General features: G+C 34.8%; 1 protein-coding gene across 5 annotated transcripts in view; it reads left to right on the top strand.

Moving 5' to 3' along the window:
* MARCHF1 (membrane associated ring-CH-type finger 1) overlaps positions 1-19,059 on the top strand; it is an 853,816-nt gene that overhangs the window by 456,466 nt on the left and 378,291 nt on the right. For 2 of the 5 annotated variants that reach the window (XM_027068373.2, XM_027068382.2), the window contains exon 2: positions 12,596-12,697. The exons of the other annotated variants lie outside the window; for them this stretch is intronic. In XM_027068373.2, the coding sequence (XP_026924174.1) occupies positions 12,685-12,697 (13 nt within the window). In that variant the 5' untranslated portion in view covers positions 12,596-12,684. The remainder of the gene's footprint in view (positions 1-12,595; positions 12,698-19,059) is intronic. 5 annotated transcript variants of the gene reach the window in all.

The following is a 19,059-nucleotide window of genomic DNA, read 5'->3' on the forward strand; positions in this document are numbered from 1 at the left end:
TTCAAATACATATTTTACACCTTTGCTCAGTAGGTCTTTAAGCCCTCTAAGAGGTACACATACTTGACATTTATTTACTTCAGTAATTCTTTGATCTTTGACAAGGTTTCTTTTATTTCTGTAGCTCTTCTTAGAATAAAATTTTGTTATGATTTATTTGACCCAGCTGAATTTAACTTTATTGGTGAGTGATTTTTCTCAATAAATACCCTGAAAGAAAATGCATTTGTTATGTATCTAGTGAAAGAAAAACTCCACAGGAAGAAAAAGGAAACAAAGGAGTTTGCTCAATAAAGAATATCTATTGACGTGTCATTGACATGTGGCATTAAAAGGGAGAGTTAATTACTCTTTGCGACCTTGCTTTATTCAGCCGAAATATCTATCAAATGTAGTTATGCAAATACATTAGAGAATCACATTTGAAATTCTAATGATATAAAATCAAACACCACTAATTCAACACCCAAGTCATGAATTGTTCACAGAATTTCAAATTAACAATAGTTGTGTGTAACAGATGGATGAATTGAATTTGTTCAACAATCTTACTGTATGTTATGGGAAGCCTGACTACCAGAGATGTTTTGGTAAAGTACAGCAGGCCAGCGTGATTCAATATACAATAGCCAAAGGAAAACTTTTTGTCACATACAGAAAATTGGTCTAAAATGGAAAAAAAAAAAAGCATAAAACGACAACCTTGTGTTCTTGTTGTTTTGTTCTTTTTAAAAAATTTTTAATGTGTATTCATTTTTTGCGAGATAGAAAGCACAAGCAGGGAAGGGGCAGAGAGAGTGGGAGACACAGAATCCGAAGCAGGCTCCAGGCTCTGAGCTGTCAGCACAGAACCTGACGCAGAGCTTGAACTCACAACTGCGATACCGTGACCTGAGACAAAGTCGGACAACTAACAGACTGAACCACCCAGGAACCCCTCTTTTTTTATTATATAGGAAATATTAAAGTATCTTTTCAAGTGTTCAGGATTACTGAGAATTTCTTCCCAACTTAGAAGTATATTAAATAATTGAGAAGAATAAAGGAAAACAACAATCACTTTTTCCTCCAAAAATCAATCCTGGCTTTTCTGAGAGTTAAATAGTTCTGATAAATCATAAATTATTATTTTTTCATTTATCATGGTATCACCTTTACATCTTTTTTCATTCAATACAGCTGTAATATTCTGGAAAAAAAAAAGAACCATTGACAAAAATCCCTGAAGTATGTTTTTTCTATTTCTTATCTAATTGTAAATAATTACATTATCTTACTTTGCTCTCTTACAATTCTAAGTCATTATGGGACAGTTCTAGTCATGGTCACATTGTTAATTGTTTATAAAACACCACCATCGGGGCGCCTGGGTGGCTCAGTCGGTTAAGTGTCGACTTGACCTCAGGTCATGATGTCACAATACGTGAGTTCAAGCCCCGCGTCGGGCTCTGTGCTGACAGCTCAGAGCCTGGAGCCTACTTCAGATTCTGTCTCTCTCTCTCTCTCTCTCTGTCCCTCCCCTGCTCATACTCTGTATCTCTCTGTCTCAAAAATAAATAAAAACATTAAAAAATTTTTTTTTTAAATAAATAAAACACCACCATCTATGATGGTTCTTTTTCTTAGAAGCTACTACATATTGCCCTCGGATTGAACACAAAAAATATAAAATGAATATAAATTTGCAGATCTACAAACTTTCTTTTGAGCTGATGACTTAAATCAACCTAACATAAGCTCATAAACATCTAAAGTCTGACTCATTGACAAGATTTTTAGTTTCATCTTTAGGCAAGATTATACTTAAGCTCTCCAAATGAATGAGGGTCTCCATTTCCAAACATCTGTGGGAGAATTAGAACCTGTGACAACACATAGTATCATATACTGTTAAAGAACATTTCCATCAGGCTGTGTTTTTTTCTTCTTATTTGTATTTCTTACTTGGTATTTTAAACTGATTTAACCTGAATTTGCTGTCTTTGGAAACAAAGACATTTGCTGTCACTTCTGTTGGAAAAAAGTGCTTTGATATAGTTCAAGACTTGAACATGATAAGCCTTTTCAAATTATATGTCTTTTAAAATTTGACATTATTCAAACTTAACAGGTTTTATTTTCTAATTTTTAGCCAATTTGGTATCTTTTGGTTGAATCCTTTTTAATTTTTATGAGCTTGTGTTTATAAGATGTTCTTACATTGTTCAGTTGAGACTCCTTAAGAATCTGTGTAGTCCTGGAACTTTACCCTAAAATACAGAGGCATAGTTATCCTTAATGTTTATTTCTTGCAAGAAGATTCAGTAACTCATTTCACTCAACATATTCCAAAAGTTCAATTAAAATTTGAAGCTATGGCAAAAATGCTTCCAAACTCCTGACCCTTCTGTCTCTTTCAGCTCATCTTTTGTCAGTAGGACCACAGGCAGTGCAGGTGAGCTCAGAAGTTGAGATCATGGATCATACTCAGAACATAAGGTGGGAGATCATTCCTGGGACCACACTGAGGGAAGCACACAGGAGTCACATAACACAGGACTGGCAGTCTATCTTCAGAAAACTGTAGCACAACACCACCATTCTTCAAGAATCTGCAAAGCATAGAGTAATGGAAAGGAAAGCAGAGTTATAAAAGGCCAATGACATAAGAGTTATTGGAGGTGAAAGCAAAGTGTAAAACCAACAGGAAAAAGGGCCAAGGAAGCAGCATCAAGGTTCAACAATACCAAGCCTAGCACATCTTTGGCCAACCAGGAGAGTTCATCCCTGATCAATCCTCAGAGTTTTTAATGCAACCAATTCTTGCAAGAGAGTGAACAAATGAATGTCTTGGTACTTAACCAATAACAGCCTTAAGTCCATGTTTCTAGCTGGACCAGAGTGTTTATGGCGGCGAAAGAAATCAGATCTTGACTTCACACCATTTCTTTTTTTTCTTTCTATCTTTTTAAAATATTTTTGAGAGACAGAGTGTGAGCAGGGGAGGGGCAGAGAGAGAGAGAGAGAGAGAGAGAGAGAGAGAGAGAGAGAGGAAGACACAGAATCCAAAACAGGCTCCAGGCTCTGAGCTGTCTGCACAGAGCCCGATGTGAGACTTGAACTCACGAAGCAGACCTGACACCATTTCTAACTATACCATTTACCATTTCCTAACTGGTCTGGGGAGCCACAAAGTGGTCCTGCCTTTTGAATACCATCTCTTTGCCAGATCTGACACATGTGATCATCTCATTTTAACTTAATCCTCCTAATAAACTTTTTAAAGAAGCCTCTGAATTATTAGCCATTATGCTCGTTTTGAAGGCAAAGATATACCCTTACGAAGACTCACTTACCAAGATCACACTCAGTGAAGAGCAGAAGCTGGATTCAAATCAGGCGTGTGCTCTTTTTCTTAGTGACACATATGGTTTTCTGCAAATTGCTAGATATAATGTCATACACTTCCTGTTAAATGCCTTTAAAATGGAGGAGTACTTACGACACAGTGCTAAAATCAGTTTTCTAGCTGCAGGGACTTGTTAAATATCTTTGTATCTTTTCAGTTTTTAAAACAATTTAGTAAGCCCTTTTGAAAATACATGTATTGCTGTAATAGAATTTATGTTCCTTTTATTTACAGTTCATTAGACAGAGCTACATAATTGGGTGTACTAATAGGAAACATGGAAGTCATTTAAAATGTATCTTTAAAATTGAAAAAAATCAACCTGTTTATTTCTAATTATAAGTAATTTCCATTCATGATACAAAAGTAGGTAAAATAAAGTAAAATACAGAGAAAGATACATACACATAAACTTTCTAATTCAAGATGTTGCCATTTTTATATCCTTCCCAGTTGTATAGATAGAATATTGATCTTTTGGTTAACTTCTATTCTTTGGTAAAATATTTTAGATATTTTATATTTTACTTCCTTTGTGTGAACTATTTATTTGCATCACTTTCATATTTTGTTGTTACCCTTACCTTTCTTGAAGGACTTTTTCTCCTGTCTCACCAACTCTGGCCAGTGCTAACCTCTTTCTTCAGTATTTTCACAACAGATTTCAAGCAAATGAAAAATGTTTTGACATTTGCTTTTCAAATGAAAACAAATTTATGATAGCATTTGTAAGTCATTGATAATACCCTGGATTTCTGCTCATGATTTTAAGAAGAAATTAATATCATCTCATAGATCATGTGTCAATATAATTTCTTTTTTTTAAATATGAAATTTATTATCAAATTGGTTTCCATACAGCACCCAGTGCTCATTCCAACAAATGCCCTCCTCAATGCCCATTACCCACCCTCTCCTCCCTCCCACCACCCATCAACCCTCAGATTGTTCTCAGTTTTTTAAGAGTCTTTTATGGTTTGGCTCCCTACAGCCTTTTGCTTTAGAAATGTTTATGACCTTGCAACAGCATATCTTCCTATAGGAAAAAAAAATTAAAAAACAAACTCAATTCAGAAACAAATGAATTTCTCACAGATCCATACTACAGGAGAAGAGTATTTATTCCGACCAAATTGTTAACAGACATCCATACGTAAATTCCACACTGATGGGAAAAATATAAATTGCTGCAGAAAGTATTTTATTTTTCTCACAGAGCTTATCTTGAGTGGATAATGCCATGTACTTTTTGTTCATCACTGCTGATTTATAATCAATTAATTCTCAGTCCACAGACTAGCAAAAATAAACACTAAATAAATAAATAAATAGTAAATTGACTTTTAGATATAAGCTTTTTATTGCCAGACAGAGGAAAATGTTATAAGCATTTTAGTGGACAAAATCATCCATAATTATGAAGTAAAGTCCAATTCTGAAGATATAATTTTTTCCCATCACTTAATTTTTATTTGCATACCACCTCCCCCAAATCAAACATGCCTAATTTCCACAACCATCTCACCTTTGGCCCCCCCTTTCCTAACACTCTTCAAGTTAATTGCAGGTGTCTTCATATATTTCTTCACCTAACCTTGTGTTCTTGTAGAATACATACCATAAAAAATATAACACAGTCAAGAGAATGGTAAGAGAATCCACAGATGGGGATAAAGTATTTGCAAATGACATACCTTACAAAACTCTTATATATAAAATATACAAAGAACTCTTGAAACTCTACAATAAGAAAATAAATGACCTGGTTTAAAAATGAGCCAAAGATATCCCACCAAAAAAGATATAAAGATGGCAAATAATTATATGAAAAGATTTTCAACATCATAAGTTGCAAATTAACAAAATACCACTATGCATCTATCAAAATGGCCAAAATCCTGACAGTACCAACACTGACAATATCAAATACTGTGGAGGATGTAAAACTCTCATTCATGACTGTGGGGATGCAAGATGGTACAGCCATTTTGGAAAACAGTCTGGCAGTTTCTTATAAAACTAAACATACTCTTAGCATATGACCCAGGAATGTGTGCCTTAGTATTTACCCAAGGAACGTGAAAACATTGTCCGCACAAAAAGCTGCACATGTATATTTATAGCAACTTTATTCAGAATTGCCAAAGCTTGGAAGCAACCAGGATGCCCTTCACTAGGTGAATGGGTAAACTGTGATACATCCAAACCATGAAAAGACATGGAAGAAATTCAAATGCATACTACTAAGTGAAAGAGGCCAATCTGAGAAGTCTACATGTATGATTCCAACGAAAGGATATCTGGTATAGGGAAAACTGTAGAGACCTATGAAAGGATCACTGGTTGCAGGGGTTATCAGGGAAGGATGGAATGGAGGAATTAGTGAAGCACAGAGGATTTTTCAGGCAGTGAGACTATTTTATGTGGCGTAGTGGTGAGTGCATGACATCATACGTTTGTCAAAATTCAGAATGTACAACACCAAGAATGAACTCTTGACAAGAGTCACAAGAGTGACACACAACATGAGTCAGTGTAGGTTCATCAGTTGTAAGGAAGGTACCCCTCTGGTGGGGGACTGGTAGTAGAGGAGGGAGTGTGTGCATGGGGCAGGGGGCAGGGAGTATGTGAGGAATCTGTACTTTCTGGTCAATTTTGCTGTGAACCAAAAATTTCTTTGTAAAATACAGCCTATAAAAAGAAAGAATGCTATAGCATGACTTGTCTGATAGTGCCATAGAGAATTGAACCCACTTAGTATCTGAGCCTAGTAAGATAATTTCTGTGACTCGTGGGACCATCATGAAAAAAGTGAGCATATTTCTGGCCATTTGGACCATATCTTCAGAACTTCCTTTTCTCTTACTTTCTTTTGCTTGTTCTCTGCTCTCATGGCCTCACAACCTGTGCACCTGCTGCCAGTCTTATCTCAGATTCTGGCCTGTCATGATTCTTAAATGACCTCTGTTGTGCTAGAGTGGGATAACTCCCAACTTTGGTGCCAGTTTTCCTTACCTTGGTGTTTAGGGGTACGTTAGAGAAGGTCACTGGGTCTGAAACAAATGCACTAGGGCCTGGAACACTTTATGGGGGCTCATTTTTGAAAGGCTGTGGGAAACCCACACTAAATTTAAAAAAGTGAATTCTGCTTTCTTCCTTCCCTGGTTTAGATCATAATTACATGAACATGTACATATATTTTCCAGAGATGTGTATAATTTTGCCTGATCCTGGCGTTTAGTCATGCTCTGAGTTCTGAGCTCCATGGCCTTTCTGAGGCAGTTTGCAACAGATTCAACTCAGCTTCTTACAGAGTTTAGTGGTAAGACAATTAATTAACATACTTCTTAAACCACCCAGTGGGGTACTAGAATTAAATACTCTATGCCCAGGTTTTTAAAGCAGAAGGTTTTTAGATCAAACTACTGGCCAGTTAGGAAATTAAGTAAAGGTCTCTCCGACCTAGGCCAGCACTAACTAATTCTACCAACTGACTATTTAGGGGTCTCATATGTTAGATTGTTTTAAAAGCAATCCCTAATTTTAATAAATATGGTTCAATAAACTATGCATTTTTTATTAATAGACTTTATTTTTAGAACAGTTATAGATTTATAGAAAAACTGAGCAGATAGTACAGGTATTTCCCCTGTTATTAAAATTTTATTACATGGGGTATGCAATCTTATTATATGGTGGCTCAGTCAGTTAAGTGTCCTCCTCTTGATTTCAGCTTGGGCCCTGATCCCAGGGTCGTGGGATCAAGTCCCATGTCAGACTCTTCACTGAGCATGGAGCCTGCTTGGGATTGTCTCTCTCTCTCTCTCTCCCTCCCTCCCTCCCTCTCTCTCTCTCCCCCCTCCCCTCCCCTCCCCTCCCCTCATGCTCTAAGATAAAATTATAAAATCATATTATATTAATATGGTAAACTTATGGTAATTAATGAACATTTATTGATACATTATTATTAACTGAAGTCCATACTTTATTCAGATTTCTTTTTTTTTTTTTATCTGATGTCCTTTTTCTGTTCCAGGATCTCATTCAGGATACCACATTACATTCAGTTGTCATGTCTCCTTAGGATTCTCTTGGTAGTTACAGTTTTTCAAGCTTTCCTTTTAGATGACCTTGACAATTTTGAGGTAGGATGCTCCTCTACTATAATTTTTCCTGACATTTTTTCATAGTTAAACTGAGGTTATGGGCTTAAGGGAGGAAGAGCACAGTGATAAGGCTCCATTTTCATCACATCATATCAAGGAAGCATCTGTTTCCTTTTTTTTTTTTTTTTTTTTTTGGTCTAAACTACCTATGAATTTTCTTAATTTATTTTTTCTTTTCTCTATACACCCTTCCAATCTTGCCCTCTCATAATCTAAACATTAGAGCAAAAGATACTTTCTGTTCTTTAAATAAAACAAAGCAAGTACCTGTTTAAATACCCTCCTCCCCCTAATGCATTCCTTTACCAGGATAATAAAATATACCAAAACCTCCCTTTGTTTTGTAATGCCCCTGCCTCTCTCTCTATCCCTATTTTGACTATTCTCCCTGCCTCACTTTGTCCCAGACATGCTCTTCCTAAAACACACTCCTCCAAGTACTCAACGCACACATTATGCAATAGTACCTGAAAGACTCACTATAATACCTAGTATATAGTCAGTCCCTAGTTAATGGTGGACACTTACACAGGAGACAAAAATGCCAGAAGCAGTGAAGAACTGGTATTCTATAGGAGCTTCACTCATTATTCTTTTATTCTCCCCAAGGATTTTAGATATTCTTACCAGTTTTCCAAATCAACTTTAGAAACTTACCAGTCTCTCAACGAAATAAACAGCACTGGTATTTTTATTGCTTATATTTATAAAGTAATTGGAAGTATTTGATATATTTATTGTATTTTCCAAATGGTGCATATTTAATTCTGATATTAAAAAAAAACTTTCTAATTTATCAATTTTACTTGTGTTGTTTTTATTCTAAAAATAATAAAGTATTGGGGCACCTGGGTGGTTCAGTTGGTTAAGCGTCTGACTTTGGCTCAGCTCATGATCTCATGGTTCGTGGGTTCAAGCCCCACGTTGGGCTTTGTTCTGACAGCTCTTAGCCTGGAGCTTGCTTCAGATTCGGTGTCTCTCTCTCTCTCTTAACCCTCCCCCACTCATGCTGTGTCTCTCTCTCAAAAATAAATAAACACTTAAAAAAAATAAAATAAATAAAAATAAAGTATTATTTCTCTTTTTAAAGCTCATTTATTTTGCTTTCAATCTTTAATCTTTTTTACTTTTTAAGATTTGTTGCTAGCTTTTTAAACTATATTCATTCTTTTATGTTTAAAACAAAAACTTAAAAAAATAAATTTGCCTGTAAATATAGTCTGATCACTTTCCTTATATTCCTTTTATTTGTTTGAATATCATAATTTTATTTTAAAAAATTGTATTTTTAAGCTTTGCTTTCTTTTCAACCAAAAATGTCTTCAAGAAAAAAGTCTTTTAAATGCATTATAAGGTTCTATTTTTATTATATTACTAAAAATATTGTATCTATAAAATTTTTGATTTGGAGAGTATTTTTAGGTATTCTTAGTGACTTAATATGAGTGATTTTTATATAAATATTTATCATCTGCTTGAAATGTACTCCTAGTAAGATACAAAGCTCATTTTTTCCCCTGAATTTATTTTTAACCACCATAAAACCATATACTCTTGTTCTTTTCACTTTTTTTTGTCTGATTTTGGGAAAATAGGCATGTTTTAAATTCCATACTGTAACAAGTGTATTTTTGTAAATATTTCTTCTTATAACTGGCAGTTTTATTGTATGTATGCATTTAATAGTATGTATGAGGAGAATTAAAGTTTTATGACTACTTATAGGTATTCATCTTCTCTCATATGCATTGCTTTCTTTTTTTTTAATATATGAAATTTATTGTCAAATTGGTTTCCATACAACACCCAGTGCTCTTATATGCATTGCTTTCTGAAAACACTTGTAAAAGTCAAGCAGTTTCTTTCTGCTTATAAGCTCTTAGCTTAGAGCAGGGAAGAATTACTTGGGAAAAGTCTTTTATTTTTTTTTCAAAAGATTTTCATAATTATATTTATTGTGAAAAAAATTATTATTACTTTCATGAAATTATATTTTACTTAGGATTTGATTAGAATGTCTATAAAACAAAAGAGAATTAGATAGTTAACATTTTAGAGGAACCTGTAAAAAGTTACTTTTAAATTGACCTTTTCATAAGTTTTCCTGTCTTTTCTCTCCTAAATGGAAAGAGAATGAAAATTCTTCTACACACTATGTAAATTATGTAAAACTTGAATAATAATCATACAAATATTATTTATTTCTATGAATACACAACAAATTGAAGAATGGAGATCACTGTGCAGCCAGTCCCTCATGTTACTCTTGTCTGCTTTAATAGCCTGCCATCACCTGCTGTGCAAATGTTAAAAAAACATATAATCAGGGAGACTGAAAGGCAAAATTCTAATCAATTAACACTTACTGGTCCTCAGGATATGCTGAGTTCATGCACTTAGACTGTGGTGACTATTAAAATAAGTGATAGTAAGAGGCATCTGGGTGGCTCAGTTGGTTAAGCATCAGAGTATTGATTTCAGCTCAGGTCATGATCTCATGGTTCCTGTGCATCTGCTCTATGCTCACTGTGCAGATCCTGCCTTGGATCTTCTGTCTCCCCCTTTCTGGGTCTTTCCCTCTCCTTCTCCTGCTCACGCATGTGCTCGCTGTCTCTTTCGCTCGCTCCCTCTGTCTCTCAAAACTAAATGTTAAAAAAATTAAAAATATTTAAAAAGCTAAATTATAAAATTAAAAAAACAATTAAAAAAGCAATTAAGTGGCAGTAAGTGATGTCAGAGGGAAGGGCACAGGAGCACCAGTGTCCAGGAAGCAGAGTTGGTGTTATGACAGTTTCACTTGTCTAATGCAAGTGTGGCCATTACAACGTAGAGCTTAGTTTCTCCTTGATTATCTTCATCTTTATCAAAAGCATGCTAGACATTGATTAGTAAGTTGCACAGGTCAAATACCCTAGTTTATAGTGCAAATTGTAGACTGGGGTAAGGCGAATTCCCTGGCCTCTGCCCATGAGAAATTTAAGATTCCACCGAGAGGGTGAGATTGCAAGACTCATTTGTAGGGAAAATAGGCAATGTCCTTCATAAAGAAAGAAGGTTCTAGACATTAGAAGATAGCATTGAAAATGCTTAATATTTATATGATAGGGTCCTAAAGAAGGGTATACTCTGAGTAAAGGCTAGTGTAGTTTATTTTTATCACAAATTAAAGTAGCGACCCATCTCTCTTTGGGGACACAAAAAAATTAATGAAGAACCCTATAGTTATCAAAGAGAGAGAAGCTAACATCAAGTTCTCTACTTCCATCTTTTATTTTAACTTTGTAATTAAAACAAAAAAAAAATAAGGCTTTAATCTTTAAATGTCTGAAAAATCTGTATACTATTATCAACAGACTGTGTTCCACAAAGAAATCTTACATTTGATTGCAAATTATACTAGAGCATTTTAACATTCATGATGCATCATTTATCTAGGAAAGCCTGTCTGTGACTTGTTTTAAATTAGGAGTGGGGACACCTGGGTGGCTCAGTCAGTTAAGCTCCAACTGGCTCAGGTCATGATGTCGCAGTTTGTGAGTTCGAGCCCCACATGGGGCTGTCTGCTGTCAGCACAGAGCCCCCTTTGGATCCTCTGTCTCCCTCTCTCTGCCCCCGCCCCTGCTCTTGCTCTCACTCTGTCTCTCAAAAATAAACATTAAAAAAAATAAATATGAGTTACTTGCTTTATAATAATGTATCTTTTAATTTACATAGTTCTTTATAACTGTCAAAATATTTGTCAAAGTATTACATGCTTTATTTCATATGGCATTACCTATAGTGACTTCCTAAATAATTTTTTCTTATTCCTGCAGCATTACATTTTGGTTTCCATGGATTTAGACTAGGGTTAGAGCCACTAGCCAATTTTGAAAATGCTATTGTTATATTGACAGGCCATGTGAATATTTTGTTCTGTTTTGCTTATTCCACTATAGCAGACAAGAACAATAAATGTTAGCTGTCTTAATGATCAATGTGGATAACTACATAATTGAGTTGAAGCTAAAAAATGGTAATAACCAGAAAAATGATCAAAACAATCAAATTAGCCATGCCTAAAACCACTTCAGAAGCTAGCTCTTGTGGGTTTTAAGGATTCTTATATGCAAATGTCTTTTTTCCACTCCTGTCTGTCTTTGAAAGCAATCCCAAATGCCTCTTCTTTCCCCATTCCATACATTGCTCTGAATAAACCTACATTTAAAGGTTGCTCGCTAGTTAGGATGTAATTATATAACACTTTGTTCGTCTTTTCCTTGGTTCAGACTCAGATGAGAGACAATTTCTTGTGTGTCAGTATCTATTCTCTTCTCCTTAAATAAGAGAACCTTGAGTTTTTAGCTGGGCACATGATTTCCTAAATATTGACCACATTGTCCCTCTCAACAACTAGGAGTGACAGTGTGTCTAAGTTCTGCCTACGGTTTGTAAGCAGAAACGTCCTCATGAGAAGGAAGCCCAGGTTCCTCTCCCATTTCTTTTTCTTTCTCTTGGCTGGAATGCAGATGCCATGGCTGGATTTGAAACATGGAAAGAATCTGCATTCCTGAAGACTTCATGATGTCTATCAGCTCTAGACTAAGGATTTTTTTTCCTAAGAGAAGAAATATCTCTCTTACTTGGACCACCCTATTAGTTTTCTAGGGCTGCCATAACAAAGTACCACATACTTTGGGCAGTTTAAACAACATACTTTCTCACAACTCTGGAGGCTAGAATTCTGATGGTGAGGTGTTAACAGGATGGTTTCTTCTGAGGCCTCTTCCTTGGCTTATGATGGCCATCTTCACTATGTCTTCACACTGTTTTTCCATACTGTGTTTGTGTGTGTCCAAATTTCCTCTTCTTACATGGAAGCCAATCATATTGGGTTAGGGCCCACCTGCATGATCTCACTTTACCTAATTACCTTTTTAAAGCCCTATCTCCTAAGACAGTCACATTCTGAAGTACTAGATGTTAGGACTTCAGCATATGAATTTTGGCAGAACATAATATAGTCCTAACACATTCTCTTCTTTCTTTTTTTCACTTGTAGCCAAAGGTATTCCTGACTGGTACAATACAGGGGATATCCAAGTGCTGTAATCACTGGTCAGAGATGGATCATTAGATGACCTGGCTCAGATGTATGGACATGGTAGGCTTCCTAAACCTTTATCCTCAGTAGCACTGACTTCCCACCTGTCTCAGTCCCATGCCTCCCCATGACAGGGAAAACCTGAAAGAGTACCAAAACCTAAAGAGTAAACAAAATTGATAAACTCCTAGCCAGACTTCTCAAAAAGAAAGCTTATTGCAGAGCAGAGAGCAAACAGAAAATGTGCTTCTGTGTTCTGGGAAGGAAATCAGATCCAGAAGGTGCTAAACTGTATGTGTGCAATTTCTCCCAAAGCCACCAAACAGATTATTCATTTACTCCCATCTTCTGAAGAGAAGTGATGAAAAGAGAGGGACAAACCTCAAGTCTCTAATTAAAAATTCTTTAAATGGATGACTCTTGATCTTGGGGTTGTGAGTTCAAGCCCCACAATTGGGAGTAGAGATTACTTTAAAAGCATTCTCTGCATGGAAACAGGAAACAAGGAGAAAAGACATTTCTCTCAGTAATAATGCAGAGTAAATAAATACCTACATATGTCTGCCAACCATTACTAATATTTTTTCATGTTATTTTGTATTTAATTTTCTGTTAAAGACTGATACCTTATTGCAAACCAGAAGTCTTGAACATATGACCAAAAAACTTATATTTATTATTATTTACTCAAACTCGGTCTTGTAGGTGAGACTTTTCAGCAGGCACTTTTAAAGATTACTATTTGGGAAATTTTGTAAAATTTATAATATCTGAGATGTTATAAGAATAAAATGTAATACACATGGAAAAGAACACACCATTGAGAAAATGTCAAGGCCATTGGAAATTGTGTACTGTCTGGATTTAGTTCATTTGCTGGCATGGATCTGAGTTTGGCAAATGATGGCCTATGTGCCAGATCCTGCCCTGTGTCTAATTTTGCAAATAGTTTTATTGGAATACATTGTTTGTATAACATTTATGGCTGCTTTCTGCTAAAACAACAAAGTTGATTTATTGTAAAAGACATTGTGTTGCCCACAAAGCCTATAATATTTACTACATAGACCTTCCTGAAAATATTTGCTCACCTGGGCCTAGAAGAGAGTCATCTGAAATAATCTTATTTTTACATAACGTAACTTTACAACTAAAGGAACTAGGGAGGCAGCAGCAAAGAAAGCTCAAATCCAGCAGAAGAAGATAAATAATAAAGATTAGAGCAGAAATAAACAATATAGAATAAAAAAAAACACAACAACAGTGGAGCAGATCAGTGAATCTAAGAGCTGGTTTTTTTGAAAGAGTAAACAAAATTGATAAACTCCTAACCAGACTTCTCAAAAAGAAAAGACAGGGACCCAAATATATAAAATCACGAATAAAAGAGGAGAGATCACAACCGAAACCAAAGAAATACAATTATTAGAGAATACCATGAAAAATTATATGCCAACAAACATGACAATCTGGAAGAAATGGATAAATTCCTAGACACCCACACACTACCAAAACTCAAAAGGGAAGAAATAGAAAATTTGTACAGACCTATAACCAGCAAATAAGTTGAATCAGTTATCAAAAATCTCCCAACAAGTAAGAGTCCTGGGCCAGATGGCTTCTCAGGGGAATTCTACCAAACATTTAAAGAAGAGTTAATATCTGTTCTTCTCAAGCTGTTCCAGAAAATAAAAGTGAAAGGAAAGCTTCCAGACTCATTCTATGAAGTCAGAATTATCTTGATTTCCAAGCCAAAGACCCCACTAAAAAGGAGAATTACAGGCCAATATCCCTGATGGACGTGGATGCAAAAATTCTCAATGGTATATTAAAAAAAATTATTCACTATGATCAAGTGGGATTCATTCCTGGGCTACAGGGACTGGTTCAAAATTCACAAATCAATCAGTGTGATACATCACATTAATAGAAGAATAAGAACCATATGATTCTGTCAATAGATGTAGAAAAAGCATTTGACAAAATACAGCATCCTTTCTTAATAAAAACCCTCAAGAAAGTTGGGATAGAAGGAACATACTTTAACATCATAAAAGCCATATATGAAAGGCCTACAGCTAATATCCTTAATGGGGAAAAACTGAGAGCTTTTCCCCTGAGATCAGGAACACAACAGGGATGTCCACTCTCACCACAGCTGTTTAACATAGTGTTGGAGGTCCTATCCTCAGCAGTCAGACAACAAAATGAAATAAAAGGCATCCAGAGTGGCAAAGAAAAAGTCAAACTTTCACTTTTCACAGATGATGATACTGTACATGGAAAACCCAAAAGACTCCACCAAAAAACTCCTAGAACTGATCCATGAATTAAGCAAAGTCACAGGATATAAAATCAATGTACAGAAATTTTTTGCATTTCTATACACCAATAATGCAGCAACAGAAAGAGATATCAGGGAATCAGTCCCGTTTACAATTGCACCAGGAAGCATAAAATACCTAGGAATAACCTAATCAAAGAGGTAACATTTTTGTATGCTGAAAACTATACAAAGCTTTTGAAAGAAATTGAAGAAGACACAAAGAAATGGAAAAACATTCCATGCTCATGGATTGGAAGAACAGATATTGTTAAAATGTCGATAGCACCCAAAGCAATCTACACATTCAGTGCAATCCCAATAAAATAGCAGCAGCATTCTGCACAAAGCTAGAACAAACAATCCTAAAAATTGGTATGAAACCACAAAAGACCCCAAACAGCCAAAGTAATGTTGAAAAAGAAAATCAAATTCAGAGGCATCACAATCCCGGACTTTAGCCTGTATTACAAAGCTGTGATCATCAAGACAGTATGGTATTGCCACAAAAACAGGCACATAGACCAGTGGAATAGAATAGAGAACCCAGAAATTGGCCCATAAATATATGGCCAAATAATCTTTGACAAAAGAGCAAAGAGTATACAATGGAATAAAGACTGTCTCTTTAGCAAATGGGTCTGGGAGAACTGGACAGTGACATGCAGAAAAATGAACCTGGACCACTTTCTTACACTATACTTAAAAATAAATTCAAAATGAATGAAAGACCTAAATGTGAGACAGAAAAACATCAAAATCCTACAGGATAAAACGGGCACCAACCTCTTTGACCTCGGCCGTGGCAACTTGTAACTTGTGTCTCCAGAGGCAAGGGAAATAAAAGCAAAAGTGAACTATTGGGACCTCATCAAGATAAAAAGTTTCTGCACAGCAAAGGAAACAATCAATAAAACTAAAGGCAACTGACGGAATGGGAAAAAATATTTGCAAATGACATATCAGATAAAGGGCTAGTATCAAAAATCTATAAAGAACTTACCAAACTTAACACCCGAAAAAAATAATCCAGTGAAGAAATGGACAGAAGACACGAATAGACATTTTTCCAAAGGAGACATCAGATGGCAAACAGACACATGAAAAGATGCTCAACATTGCTCATCATCAGGGAAATACAAATGAAAACCACCTCATTGAGATACCACCTCACACTGGCTAAAATTAGCAACTCCTGAAACAACAGACGATGAGGATGCAGAGAAAGGAGAACCCTCTTGCACTGTTGATAGGAATGCAAACTTGTGCAGCCACTCTGAAAAACAGTATGGAGGTTCCTTGAAAAATTAGAATTACTCTACGGCCCAGTAATAGCACTATTAAGAATTTATTCAAAGGATACAAGAGTGCTGATTTGTAGGGGCACATGTACCCCCAATGTTTATAGCAGTGCTATCAACAAGAGCCAAATTATGGAAGAAGCCCAAATAACCATTAATTGATGAGCGGATAAAGAAGGTACACACACACACACACACACACACACACACACACACACAGGCAATGGAATACTACTTGGCAATGAAAAAGAATGAAATCTTGCCATTTTCAACAACATGGGTGGAACTGGAGGGTATTATGCTAAGTGAAATAAGTCAGGCAGAGAAATGCATATAATCGTATGATTTCACTCATATGTGGAATTTGAGAAACTTAACAGAAGAGCATAGGGGAAGGGAAGGAAAAATAAGATACAAACAGAGAGGGAGGCAAACCATAAAAGACTCTTATATACAGAGAACAAATTGAGGGTTGATGGGGGTGGAAGGTTAGGGGGTGGAGAAAATGGGTGATGGGCATTGATCACTTGTTGGGATGAGCACTAGGTGTTGTCTGAATCACCAGAATCTATTCCTAAAGCCAAGACTACACTGTATGTTATCTAACTTGACAAGAAAGAAAGAAGGAAAGAAAGAAAGAAAGAAAGAAAGAAAGAAAGAAAGAGAAAAGGAAAGAAAGGAAGGAAGGAAGAAAGGGAGAGAAAGAAAGAAAAGAAAGAAATACTTTCATTTTTAGCTATTATTTTGCCTTTTTAAATGCTAAATTATATAATTGGTTATATATAATTTATTCATAGAACATTTTGATAGATTAATTCAGAGATAAACAAATGAATTCTACATTTGTTCACAAACTGAGGATTTGTTCCTGGTAATGCTTAAAAAATTATGATGCTTCTTAATCTAGGCTAAGAACCCATGTTCTAGTCAAGAAACAATTAGATCATTTTATTTCCAGTGCATCCTAATGAGAAAAATGTGTTGATAATTTTTTAAATTGGTTTAACAAGGTAGCTAGTGAATTTCTTTCAGTATATTAACAAGTAAAGATACTTATTCACTGACATGTCTCAGTTTTATTAGTTTCAAATACAAGCTAATTCTCAGATAACTATCTTTTAACTATATGTAACCAAGTGACCGGATTGTTTTCCAGTACATGATAAAAACAACAACAAAACAACAAAGAACTCTGAAGTAATTTAATATGGGCTACCCCGTTTTGCTTTCTATGAAATTAAAGTTCTTTAATGCTTCAAAATCTATTCAGAGTTCAATCAGTAGTATAATATATTAGATTATGGAAGATAAGCCTTTAGTTTTAGCTTATAAATCTGAATATGACATCTGATTGAATGTTGTCTAGTGAAAGATAAAATTTAGTGTTGTGTTATAAAGCTTACCCCTCCACTGTGCTGTTAAACCCACTCCCTTATAGAGGGCAAACATTTTCAATTACGTACATAAAGCTCTTTCTGTCTCCCTTGAAAATATTTTGTGGTGTTTCATGGTAATTATAGTATGAGTGTGGATTAAACATGATTATAAGTGTCATTTGTATTTACCACAGTAGGATATAACTTATGAGCTTGTACTGATAGAAATACTTATGTTTGTGCAGATGAAAGATAATGTTAAGCCTTTGAAATCAGAATCCTGGAGTGCTACAAGAGTTTATTATCATCTCATATTCAAACGCTTACTGCTTCTGTTATGTTACTGCTGGTAGCTTTCCATAATAACCACTACCTGAACACAGTTTAATTACATTATTTAGCAATTTTAATTAAATTAAGTTAATCTAGAATGGGCTATTTAAAGAAAAATATTATACTACAGTGTATCAGTTAACTCTTATTAAAAGCAATTTTTAAGCCTAGGAGTGCCACAACAAACTATATTGTTGGGGAAAATTATAATGTTAAAAAAGAGAAAATAATGAAGTGTGTTACTGACTTTCTTTTTTAAAGTTATATTCTGGCAGAATGAGATAAACTATTGATCCACTGTTTTTGTATTCTCTATCGTCCCTATAGACTGATAATTCTTTACTTAGCATATGTTAACAAATGTGTATGTGTGTGTGTGTTGTTTTTTAACTGTATAGCCTTTAAATCCATTAATTCTTCTTAAAGGAATGTGAATGCAAATTTTAGATAGAAGAATGCCCATCATGGATTACTTATGATGAAAAAAAGTCGACCTAGGCAATATATTACATCAGTTGTGATCCAGTCCTATGATGAAATTTTGCACAGCTATTTTAAAAAAGCTTTTTAATTAAATAAATTAATCAAATCAGTTTAAAATGTTTAATTAAATCAATAATTCCCATAAATTATAAGTTAAAACATAAAAATTCACTGATATATAAAAATATGTATAATATAAAAATATGTAATATATAATTATAAAATATATATAACTATATAAAAATAAATAATATGTAAAATTTGTAAGCATATTAATATTGCTTATTTGTCATTACTAGGGTATAGCATTTGCGTTTTTTCTTCTCTTTTATATTTTTCAGTTTTCTTCACTATGTATTTGTTATTGAATAACACAATTGGGAAGTACATTCACAATTTAAAAGAATTCTAGGAATACTTGCTTTGTGTAGGACAGATTTTTTGCTATGATACACCTGGTCAGTTCACACTCTCAAAGATACAGTGAACATATTGCCTAGTCATCTATGTACAATTACCCTTTCAGTTTGAAACAGTGATTGTTACCTCTGTTCAGATGCAGCGGAAAAGATACATTGTGTTCATAGTGAGCATTTCATTAGCATG

The sequence above is a fragment of the Acinonyx jubatus genome, chromosome B1 (assembly GCF_027475565.1).
Source record: "Acinonyx jubatus isolate Ajub_Pintada_27869175 chromosome B1, VMU_Ajub_asm_v1.0, whole genome shotgun sequence".
Lineage (NCBI taxonomy): Eukaryota > Metazoa > Chordata > Mammalia > Carnivora > Felidae > Acinonyx > Acinonyx jubatus.